The 12,518-nt window shown below is 37.8% G+C and overlaps 1 protein-coding gene across 1 annotated transcript in view; it reads right to left on the bottom strand.

The window, feature by feature from the left end:
* mtrex (Mtr4 exosome RNA helicase) overlaps positions 1-12,518 on the bottom strand; it is a 51,134-nt gene that overhangs the window by 9,424 nt on the left and 29,192 nt on the right. Inside the window, exons 16-23 of the mRNA XM_051684118.1 lie at positions 11,299-11,449; positions 10,686-10,858; positions 9,935-10,003; positions 9,679-9,807; positions 6,643-6,753; positions 5,805-5,993; positions 2,701-2,864; positions 561-666 (exon numbers count right to left, since the gene is read on the bottom strand). Coding sequence (XP_051540078.1) covers positions 561-666; positions 2,701-2,864; positions 5,805-5,993; positions 6,643-6,753; positions 9,679-9,807; positions 9,935-10,003; positions 10,686-10,858; positions 11,299-11,449 — 1,092 coding nt within the window. The remainder of the gene's footprint in view (positions 1-560; positions 667-2,700; positions 2,865-5,804; positions 5,994-6,642; positions 6,754-9,678; positions 9,808-9,934; positions 10,004-10,685; positions 10,859-11,298; positions 11,450-12,518) is intronic.

Raw genomic sequence — 12,518 nt, 5'->3', positions numbered from 1 at the left:
CTGCCTACTTTCGTGGGACACTCTTTTCCCACCGGCTTCTGACAGGTGGAAGAACTCTAAACTGACAGCTGACTAAAGAAAGCAAACAGCTGTCCTACCACACACACACACACACCACTGATTTTCACAAACCAACATGCACGACACACCAAGTTTCCAATGTGTTTGGACACTCAAGCACAACTGTGATAAACACGGACACACACAGAGCCTGAGAAATCAGGGCCTTCTTCACACTTAAAGGACATCTTGTTCCTCCTTATGCAAGAATTCAAAGTGTCACTTTCAAACTAGTGATGCCTTGCGGGCTAGCATATGAGAATTTATATCAGAAGTGCTAGCGAAGTTACAAATAATAATAATAATCGTGTGGCAGGTTCTTCACAAGTCTCAAACAGAAACCAGGCCTACACACTGAAAAACACATTCCCAGCTTTCATGACCATTTTAAGCCAATCAAAACATGGTATTCAGGCCCATAATAGTCATAACCCATTGACATCTCTTTATTTACATCCCAATCACGTTACTGCATGTGCATGATGATGTTTTGGCCTTACATTTTCCTGGAAGACGAAGCAGCTGAGGAGCGCAGTGGCCTGCTCCGCCGTCAGATCGTTGAACAGCCCATTAAACACCATCTCTGTCAGCAGCAGCTCGTCGGCACTGAAAGTACACAGGCACAACCTCCAGTGTTAAAAACAAGGGTCATTTGAAAGCAGCGATGCATTCAAATTGTGGCTAAATTGCGTTGTATTTAAAGGCGAGGGGTCTATTTGGTACTTGTTTAATTTTTACGAGAGCTCTACATTATGTAAAAGTGCAGCTGTAAGAAAATAGAAAAGTTTTAGCACCTCATACTAAAGGAACAGTTCACCCAAAAAAAAAAAAAAAAAAAATTTACTCAGCCTAGATTGACCCTCAAGTGACAATTTTCATTTTTAGGTTAACTATTCCTTTAATATGAACCTTGCTCAATTTTCTTTCATCCATTCATTCCATATGATGTACGTGCACAGTTGAAGTCAGAAGTTTACATACACCTTAGCCAAATACATTTAAACTCAGTTTTTCACAATTCCTGACATTTAATCGTAGAAAACATTCCCTGTCTTAGGTCAGTTAGGATCACTACTTTATTTTAAGAATATGAAATGTCAGAATAATAGTAGAGAGAATGATTTATTTCAGCTTTTATTTCTTTCATCACATTCTCAGGGGGTCAGAAGTTTACATGCACTTTGTTAGTATTTGTTAGTATTAACTTGGGTCAAACGTTTTGGGAAGCCTTCCACAAGCTTCTCACAATAAGTTTCTGGAATTTTGGCCCATTCCTCCAGACAGAACTGGTGTAACAGGTGAGTCAGGTTTGTAGGCCTCCTTGCTCGCACACGCTTTTTCAGTTCTGCCCACAAATTTTATATCAGATTGAGGTCAGGGCTTTGTGATGGCCACTCCAATACCTTGACTTTGTATGCTTGGGGTCATTGTCCATTTGAAAGACACATTTGCGACCGAGCTTTAACTTCCTGGCTGATGTCTTGAGATGTTGCTTCAATATATCCATATAATTTTCCTTCCTCATGATGCCATCTATTCTGTAAAATGCACCAGTCCCTCCTGCAGCAAAGCACCCCCACAACATGATGCTGCCACCCCCATGCATCATGGATGGGATGGTGTTCTTCGGCTTACAAGCCTCACCCTTGCAACATAATGATCGTCATTATGGCCAAACAGTTCAATTTTTGTTTCATTAGATCAGAGGACATTTCTCCAGAAAGTAAGATCTTTGTCCCCATGTGCACTTGCAAACTGTTGTCTGGCTTTTTTATGGCAGTTTTGGACAAGTGGCTTCTTCCTTGCTGAGCAGCCTTTCAGGTTATGCTGATATATGACTCATTTTATTGTGGATATAGATACTTGTCAACCTGTTTCCTCTAGCATCTTCACAGGGTGCTTTGCTGTTGTTCTGGGATTGATTGGCACTTTTCACACCAAACTACATTCATCTCTAGGAGACAGAATGCGTCTCCTTCCTGAGCGGTGTGATGGCTGCGTGGTCCCATGGTGTTTATACTTGCGTACTATTGTTTGTACAGATGAACGTGGTACCTTCAGGCATTTGGAAATTGCTCCCAAGGATGAATCAGACTTGTCCTCAATTTTTGGCTGATTTCTTTTGATTTTCCCATGATGTCAAGCAGAGGCACTGAGTTTGAAGGTAGGCCTTAAAATACATCCACAGGTACACCTCCAATTCAGTACACCTCCTATCAGAAGCTAATTGGCTAATTGTCTAAAGACTTGACATAATTTTTTAGAATTTTCCAAGCTGCTTAAAGGCACAGTTAACTTATATGTAAACTTCTGACCCACTGGAATTGTGATATAGTCAATTAAAAGTTGACTATTGTTGGAAAAATTACTCATGTCATCCACAAAGTAGATGTCCTAAATGACCTGCCAAAACAATAGTTTGCTAATATTAAATCAGTGGAGTGGTTAAAAAATGAGTTTTAATGACTTCAACGTAAGTGTATGTAAACTTCTGACTTCAACTGTATATGCGTTGTGTTATAATCGAATAAATTATCATCATGAACAAGGTTTTTCGCTGAAGCAGAGCTGGCTTTTAAAAGTGAACGAACACAGTACTGCTACAGAACTGCAATACGCGCTTTCTGTGGGTAGCTCTACCTGCTGATCTCGCAGGCCACACGGCCTTTCATCTCGATGACATCAGAGGAAGTGGCAAATCCCAGACGCCGCAGCACGCGCTTCCTGCACTTCAGCTCATCCATCTGTAGCACAGTACGTGCTCTCTTCAATTCACGCTTTGCCGCTTTAATGTCGCCTGCAATCTGAAACACACAAACATCTCAGCCATGAGAACAGACATAAAAATGAATATACATATAACTTTTTCAATAAGATGTGCTATAATGCAATTCGTGCAACACACATTTTTTTATACTGTAAACTTCACAGAATGTACATTTCTAAAAAGGCACGTTCCAGGAAGAAACATCAAAATAGTGTTATTCAGAACACCTGTTGCGCGCTCTGTTTACAAAACGTGTTTTGAGGTTCCCAAAAACAAATTAAATTTGTAAAAATACATTTGAAATGCACTCAATGAAAAAATGTGTTTTTGTTCTCTTTATTGAAATACATAACTACCATTATTCAGAATGACAGCACTGAATTATAATGCCTTATTACAATGGTGCCATCTAGTGGTCTGACACTTCTCCGCACATCCACGTATCACACCGCTCACCAACAGAACTCCGACGCAAACCGGATGTGGATTTTAGCTGTTCACAGCTATTTCTTTCTTCTCACATAATTACAAAATTTTAATGCAAATCAATATAAAATGTCCATGCATTTATTTATTTGGTTAGTAGCCATGTAATAAGCGGGATAATGACAAGTCAGCCGATTGTTATAGCAAAATAATCCCCTTCAGGGTGCTTGCATATCAATTACATATAAATGTACATGCTTTATTACATATCAATTTATATATTTTATTTGAACAATTTTAGCTGACTAATATTATATATTACTTAGCTAGCTAATTTTAAACAATTAGCCGACTAGTGCTGGGTGGCATGATGGTATATACTGTGCAACAGTAGAAATTTGTTAACGTTAGATTTCCCTGTACTGTTTATACTGCGGTAAATACAGTTTGCGTGGCTAATAGTGGGCAACACTGCCTTGCGTTTTTTACTGATTTGCGCAAAGAAAAATTTAGTAGTGTGATAAAGAGAAGTTAAGATGAGGAAGAACTTGTAAGGAGCAGCATTAGGCACAATGCAAAACGAACTTGCGTTGTTTGTTACTGGCGAGCAGAATTTAAAGTCAAAACTACTCATTGTATAATATTAGTTTTACTGTTTTGAGTTTTTAACTCGTGTTAAATAACGTGAAGCTAATTTCGCACTAATTCACAACTTATAAATTTCTTATTATGTAATCTTATGGTTTAAGTCCATAAAGTTCGAGATGAAGTTTTTATTTGCCAAGTATTTAATTAACTGGATTTTAATTAATTTGGTAAATAAACAATTTTTACATTAAATTTACAGCTTATTTTCTTATTTTGATGTACAATTTTGGTCATACTACCCTCCCCTAAAGCTTAAGTTCACCAACTAAATGTTGGAAAAAAAAAAAAAAAACAATGGATCAAATTGGTTCAACTATCCAGTATCAGTCGAGATGGAGAGGTTAATGGCATTTGTCCAATGCAACACAATTGATTCAACCCTTACAACTGCGTGTGTCTGAGCGGCCCTAAAGCCATTATCCACTTTACAGCTTATCTGAGATCATTCTAAAGTGATTCAGATGTAGACATGGAGACGATCTCCAGGAAGTCTGTTAGTTTGTTTTAAAAAATTTATGCAATTATGTCCCCGGACCGTAAGAAGGATTATTCCGACCATCTGAGTAATTTTAACAGTTCCACCTGTTTTCAGCAGGGGGCAGTAAGCGAAACGCCAGCTGTTTAGGCAACGCGCAGCTGTAGAGAGAACAAACCACACTTGTGTTCAAACACAGCTTGACGGAGCGCTATTCCAAAAGCAGGGATCTTGAGATGTATTTAATTAAACAAAACATGAGCCGCAGGCTTGTGCAAATAACAAATGCAACTAACCATGCAATCCTGCATAGTAAGGATAGCAAAATGGGCTTATCGATGATTCAATAAAACGTGGGAAGCAAAGGCGAAGTTTGTACATCCAATAAAATTCAACAGTATTTTGCTGCAAATTCACCCGTCACTTGGTAGAAGCTAGCTAAATAAGGCAAATGAAAAATAAGATCCAGACCATTAAATTCAGGGCTCCAGACTTTTTTCCAGACAATTTGGTACAGCATTGAATCTTATTGTATTAGTTATGATTCCTGAGTTGTCATGAAGGTTTAGTTCTGGGTTAGTTGCAAGAGATTAACTTCTTTGTAGTACAGGACTCTAATCTGGTTTGGAGGGACAGCCCAATAACCATTATGAATCTCACCCATTTCATTCTGTTACACACACTAAACGACAAATATAACCCATGTACACGCCTGCAGTGACCGCATTAAACAAACTGCTTATCCCCTTAATACCACTGCACAATACGAGCACCTATGTGGCCCTAATCAGATTTTCATTGTTTTTGATCTGAGCACCTATTCACTCATTCTAAAGCCAGTTTCCCGCCTTTGTTTGGTCCGAGTGGACCTACAAGATTTCAGCTGAAGGAAACGCCACCCACCCCTTCTAGTGCGCTAAACAACAGAGCCATATTTCAAATGACATTTGTGACTCCTGTGCTGAACAGCAAAATACGTCTATGAAAAGAAATGACATTTTCAGTGCATTCATAAAGTATTCAGATCCCTTCATTTTTTTCCACATTTTGTTATGTTGCAGCCATATTCTAAAAAGCTTTAAAAAAAAATTCACATCAATCAACACTCCATACCCCATAATGACAAAGCAAAAACCAGATTTTATAACTGCAAATGTATTAAAAAGAAAAAAACGGAAATAATCACACTGACTTAAGTATATCATTGAATTGTATATCATGAACTACACAATTCCGATGTGACTTTTGCATGTTCTTACACATTATTAAAGGACTAGTTCACCCATTTACTCACATTTTCTTTTGTGTTCTGCTTAGGTAATTAAGTCATAGGGATTTGAAACAACATGACGGTGATGCTGTGAACTATCCCTTTAAGTATGACACCTAAGGTGAGTCAGGTTTAAAGCTGAGAGAGATGGAGCTCACCAGTGCTTTCTTTTCACACAGGGTGTAGACGACCTCCAGGTTGGGATCGCTGTGCAGGGGGTGTGTGTACATCCTGTGCTCGAATGCCTCCACCTTCTGAACAACCTTCTTTAGCCCTGGATCCTTGATTCCCATGTCATCTATGGGATCCAGCAGCGGAATGCCATCTGGGAAACGCTTCTGCACCTCCTGGGAACCAGACACCAGAGCAATTGCCAACATTTATCTTTAAAACCACGAACAATTATACGGCTGTCATTAAACACCTTTCATTAAGAGTCAAACAGAAAAAGTGTTGAGTGGCCACTCCTAGGGAATAGCATTCTCTCATTCAAGATTAACAAGATTTAGCTTGGAATGCAACAGGTATACTGCCTACTACAATAGTAGGTGAATAGTTTGCAGTAAGCAACATTAAAAGTTTCAAACCATAACTTGCTACAGCGCTGTCAAACGACCTCACTACATTGCATGTTTATTATAGCGAGTGTTGTCTAGTTTACATAAAGGGCATTTTTAATCAAATTTTTTGTAAAAACCTAACTTTCGGCAGTTCACTCAAATTATGAGTCATTGCGGTTGATATGCGGACACTGTCGGTTCATTCATTACACTGGAAATTTAAGAGATAAAGAGTCCAATGCAATGTACACAGGTTACTGCATATTTCGACAAATGTAGCAGAGCAAATTCACGTAAACAACCATTTTTGGGCAGTCATTTCACATGTTAAAAAGTGGCCTCAATTTACCTGAATTCACACAAAAAAAAATATGGCAGTATGCCATTCCAAACAAATCACTGTGTGTGTGCGCGCGACGCATTTGTGTATGCTGACCTGTATGGATTTGAGCATGCTCTGTCTGTTGTCGTATGGTCGCAGGTCTTTAGGGATGTAGAGACGGACAGAGCTGATGGAGGTGATGAGATGCAACATCACAGGAACAACCTGATAAACAAACAAACAGATCTGACTGGAGGATTTTTACATATTTGCATGAAAAACATTTTACATCATGGCAAGGCCTGGGCAATACAGAAAAACTAAAATACGATAGTCAATATACATCTCAGTATTTCTATATTTGCTCTTAAATAGCTGAAGTGTGTCATTTTGTTTCAATCAGATATTCATTCAAAAAAGTACATTGCAAATATTTTATGCTAAATACAGTAAAAAAATAAATAAAAAAAAATTAAATTAAATTATATTAACAAATATGAATTTCTTGTATCTTGTGTTTAATTTAAATCTTGTTCATTTCTTCTGTTTTTCATTAAACGAACACCAGAAATATTGTTTAATCTTTTTCATTTATATGAAACAATATAATATGTAGTAATATACAGCAATATTTACCCAAATGTATTTTTACTAAAACACTTTCAAATTAAAATGCCATTTTGAAACTTCCGTGAACATTTGATTTATGTTGTACACAAATGAGTTTGAACCAATTTATTGAAATAGTGTGAACTGATTGACGGACGAACTCTAAATGCCGTTTTTACTACTGAAATGCTATTAAATCATCTTTGTCTAAAGGTTCTCATACTCGTCAAAACAAGACAAGGAAGCACTGTGAAACATTTGACAGTCTTTAGGAAATGTAATGTACAAATAAAAAGCACATGAAAATCATAATTATAATATTTACAACATTGCTTAATTTTATATTGTCAGAAAAAAATCTAATATATTGTGAATATTCAATATTAAAGACTAAAGGGCTAGTCATGGCCATATATGACCAAAAGCAAAGTGTGAAGCCTGTGGGTCAGTCACACACTGAGCAGGACAGCAGCAGATATAAAGCAGGAGTTTAAGAGTCCACAGAGATGAGGAAGAAAAACAAAAGGCTTCAGCTAAAGTCATCCAGCCTTGAACCTCTGGAGCTCCAGCTAAATCACTTAACGCTTCGGGATAGAGGTCAGGAGAGGAGAAAGAGGCAAACACTGCCATCACAGCTGAATCAATGTGCTTTTGTGCTGTATGTGTGGCATGGAAGACAAGTTTCTCTACAGGAGATTAGGCTTGGAGAATGTAATATGTGCCAATAGTCTAAGCTTCAGCCAAATGCAATCTGTTTAAAATTCAGCTGGTGGAGGCTGTTTTTCCATGTTCCAAAGAAACTTTAAAGCGTCAGTTTACCGACTTTGGATAAACCAAAACAAGATCCAAAATTAACACAGGCCAAGCAGAAAATGCAGTAAATCTGGCTTTAGTTAGTAAATAAATTGGTCAGTAACTTTATTAGGAACTGCAACATACATAGATTAAATCAACTTGAATCATACAAAAGTAAACAAAAATGTCCTTTAAAACAAACATTAAAATGATTAAAGGAATGGTTAACCCCCCAAAAAAATTCTCTCATCATTTACTCACCATCATGCCATACCAGATGTGTATGACTTTTTGCTGAACACAAATTAGATTTTGACAAATATCTGAGCTCTGTAGGTCCACACAATGATGGCCAGAAGCTACAAAAAGTACATAAATGTAGCACAAAAGCAATTTATAAGACTCTAGTGGTTTAATCCATGTGTTCTAAAGCTAGTCGATTTTGGGTGACAACAGCCCAAAATTAAGCTCCTTTTTCACTTTAAATCTTGTCAGCAGTCTCCGTGGCGATAATGACATCTAGCTCGATTAAACTTCCTAGTGCCATCAAGCGCTCTGTGCATGCGCTAGGAAGTGTAATTGAGCATGAAATCATGATTGTGCCTACACACTATAATGGCAAGATGTACAGTGAAAAATGAGTTTATTTTGGTCTGTTTTTCACCCAAAATCGATTCAGATAGCTTTTGAAGACATGGATTAAACCACTGGATATGTGTGGATTACTTTTATGCTGCATTTATGTGCTTTCTGCAGCTTCAATGTTTTGGTCACCATTCACTTGCATTGTATGGACCTACAGAGCAGAAATATTCTTCTAAAAATCTTAATTTTGTTCTGCTGAAGAAAGTCATACACATCTGGGATAGCATGAGGGTGAGTAAATGATAAGAGAATTTTCATTTTCGGGAAAACTATTCCTTTAATATCACCATTAACTGCATAGGCCTAAAATAAATAAATATATACACACATACACGTGTGTGTATGTGTGTATATATATATATATATATATATATATATATATATATATATATATATATATATATATATATATATATATATATATACACATACATACACACACACACACACACACATATATATTCATATATACACACACACACACACACACACACACACACACACACATATACATATATATATATATATATATGTCTGTGTGTGTGTATGTATATTTTATATATTAGTTTAATGACATGTAAGAATGGGGGCATGGAAGCTCAGTGGTAAAAAGCTGGCTACCACCCCTGGAGTTCGCTAGTTCAAATCCCAGGGCGAGCTGAGTGACTCCAGCCAGGTCTCCTAAGCAACCAAATTGACCAGGTTGCTAGGGAGGGTAGAGTCACGTGGGGTAACCTGCTCGTGGTCACTATAATGTGGTTCGTTCTCGGTGGAGCACGTGATGAGTTGAGCGTGGATGCCGCGGTGGATAGCGTGAAGCCTCCACACGCGCTATGTCTCCGTGGCAACGCGCAAAACAAGCCACGTGATAAGATGCGCGGGTTGACGTCTCAGACAAGGCGGCAACTGGGATTCATCCTCCACCACCCGGACTGAGGTGAATCACTACGCAACCACGAGGACTTAAAAGCACACTGGGAATTGGGCATTCCAAATTGGGTGAAAAAGGGGAAAAATTTAAGAAGACATGTAAGAATTATTTACAGCTAGTCATTTTTCTCAATTCACCCGCCAATGACAGGTGCGGCAAACCTGTCTCACCTGCATCTCGCCCTTTTCTCCTGGGCCTGCGGGTTTGGCTACCTCTGTGGCCGCATTCTTCACACTGTCTTTACTGCAGTTGACCAGAACTTCAACCACATACAATGGATCAAGTTCACTAGTGCCAGCCTACAAAAAATAACAGATCTTTAATATATATTTCAGTTGAGTACTTCACTGAAATTGTGGTGTAATAAAAATATCAGGAGTAAAGTAGGCACAAAAAGGAATTAAAACAAACAAATTCCAGTGATACCTTGACATTTGATTTCTTTGAGAAATTGACAGCTACTCCCCAACCAAAATCCAAATCTTCTTTTTTTACCTGGAAGTAAGCAACAAGCCCAGAGAGTGAATTTCAGTTGATGCCTTGGGACCTTCAGTGATACCTTGGTTTAACCAAAATGTGCAATGATGACTATACAGTGGTCTTTATTTTAATGTAATAGCTATTACAAGTTTTACATTTACATTTAGTAGATGCTTTTATCCAAAGCGACTTACAAATGAGATGCATAGCAAGCAATCTGTCATGCTAAGTTTAACAACATATGCAGTATAGGACTGCCACGTTCTCACAGTGGCTGGAGTAGTAAAGATGCTAGCACAGAAGAGACATTGAAGGAATTCTTTTTTTTTTTTGTACATTAAGTGCAGGTTAAGTGCAGTAGTAAGTGCAATTAGTTTGAGTTGTTTTTTTTACAAGCTCAAGTGTTTTTAAGGCTTATTTTAGTTTAGCTTAGCTTATTTTTTAAATATAAAAATCACTTCATATTAGCTGCACATTCAAGAGCATTTGTCTCTGAGACAGTGAACAGATATCTGAGAACAGAATAATACGAAATATATCAAATGTTGGATAACATTTAAATAGCTGCTGTATTTTTTGTCACTTTAAGGGGCATTTCTGCCCTGAGCCTGCCCCTGGACTACACCTTTTAACAAAACTGTTGGTGGCTTAATCTAGATTAAACATGAGCTGTATTTGCATAAACAAAGTCATTTACCCTGACTAGTCTGCCTGGCTGCATGAAAGGAAGGCAGTATCTCGGTTTGTGAATATAATCCTCAATCTCTTTGCCCAGTTTGGCCAGCTGCTGGCGGATCTTGTAGTAGGTCACCACGCTCTCTTCATTAGGAATTTGAATGGCATTGTACTCCTCCTCCATCTTTTTCATCTCTGGGAGAAACACAAAGAAAATATTGGAGAGAGAAAGATCAAAAAGATGCCAAAAAGATCCCAAAGCTACATGCCATGTTGCCTAACTAATGATTAAAAAAATTAAAAAAATAAAGGCAATTTTAAAGGGATCGTTCAATGTGTGTTACGTTCGGTTACGAGACATGTCAGAACCAGAAGCAGTGCAATGTAGTGCACAAGTCATGTGGTTTAGGTTTATTTTATCCTTTTTTTATCCTACAGTCCCTGATCACTTTATGCTTTCCTTGAGGAATAAAAAAATAAAATAAATAATTTGTCAATTTCTTCTTTTGTGTTGCACAGAAGACAGACATATGGGTTCGAAATGACATGATGGTGAGCAAATAAATGACAGAATTTTTGTTTCATTTTTGGGTCAACTATTCCTTTAACTAAACAAGAACGGTTTCAGTTCTTACTCTCCAGGACGCCTGGCACGGCTCTGTAGTGCTGGAACTGGTAGAAGGATTTCTCCAGCATGTACTCTGGGTTGATCTCCTCCACACGCAGCAAATTCAACACCATGTTGTATGTCAGATGGAATGCACTGTTCAGAGGATCAGCAGAACCCTAACCGTACAAAGAAAAAATAAAAAATCAAGAATAAAAGGTGTGCCACTGAAAACAACAAAAATCTGTAAGTGTGTGGTACAAATCAAACAATTCACTGACAGCCACTTCTTCAGAAAGACAGAAGTGACATCAGTTTCAGGTGAGAACAGACCAAAATATATCTCCTTTTTCACTGCACATTTTGCCATTACAGTCTCTAGGCACGATCATGATTTCAAGCTCGATTACACTTCCTAGTGTTTGACGCATGTGCAGAGTGCTAGATGATGCTAGGAAGTGTAAACAAGCTTAAAATCACGATTGCCAAGAAGCCTGCTGATGTAAAGATTTATAGTGAAAAAGGAGTTTTATTTTGGTCTGTTCTCACCCAAAACTGATTAGATTGCTTCAGAAGACATGGATTGAACCGCTGGAGTCTTTTATGCTGCCTTTGAGCTTTTTGGAGCTTCCAAGTTTTGGTCACCGTTCACTTGTATTGTATGGATCTACAGAGCTGAGATATTCTTCTAAAAATCTTTGTGTTCTACAGAAGAAAGAGAAGTCATACACATCTGGGATGGCATGAGGGTGAGTAAATAAGAAAATGTTCATTTTTGGGTGAACTATTCCTTTAAGCAGCAGTCAAAATAAAAGTGCATAACTATCTTAATTTGATATTGACATCAAAATCATAGCAAACATATTGTGAATATCCTAAATATCGCTCAGCCTTATGCAAAAGCCAGATTGTCATCTTTATACTTTTTTACTGTCTTGGCAATTAGAATGTGCACTCGAAAGCTCATTCTACCACATTTAGACAAACATCCCTTTCTCAACCATTTACACAAATAATAAAAACATCAGCTACTGAAGCCTTTTTTAAACACATGAAAACAACTACTGACCACAACTATGTTAAGAGCAAGAAATCCACACAAATTCAGTGCTCTGGCTATTAATCAACAGGTTTTGCAACACAGAGTACAAACCCACGAAGGCCCAGAGGAGAAAATGAGAAGACGCCACTTGACGTGCCAGCCAATTCATTTTAGTGACATGGCGTTCCCGGTATTCTCTTGGACAC

The sequence above is a fragment of the Myxocyprinus asiaticus genome, chromosome 42 (assembly GCF_019703515.2).
Source record: "Myxocyprinus asiaticus isolate MX2 ecotype Aquarium Trade chromosome 42, UBuf_Myxa_2, whole genome shotgun sequence".
Taxonomy (NCBI): domain Eukaryota; kingdom Metazoa; phylum Chordata; class Actinopteri; order Cypriniformes; family Catostomidae; genus Myxocyprinus; species Myxocyprinus asiaticus.
Note: the sequence above shows the minus strand (reverse complement) of the source record. Positions and strands in the feature narration are given on the sequence as shown.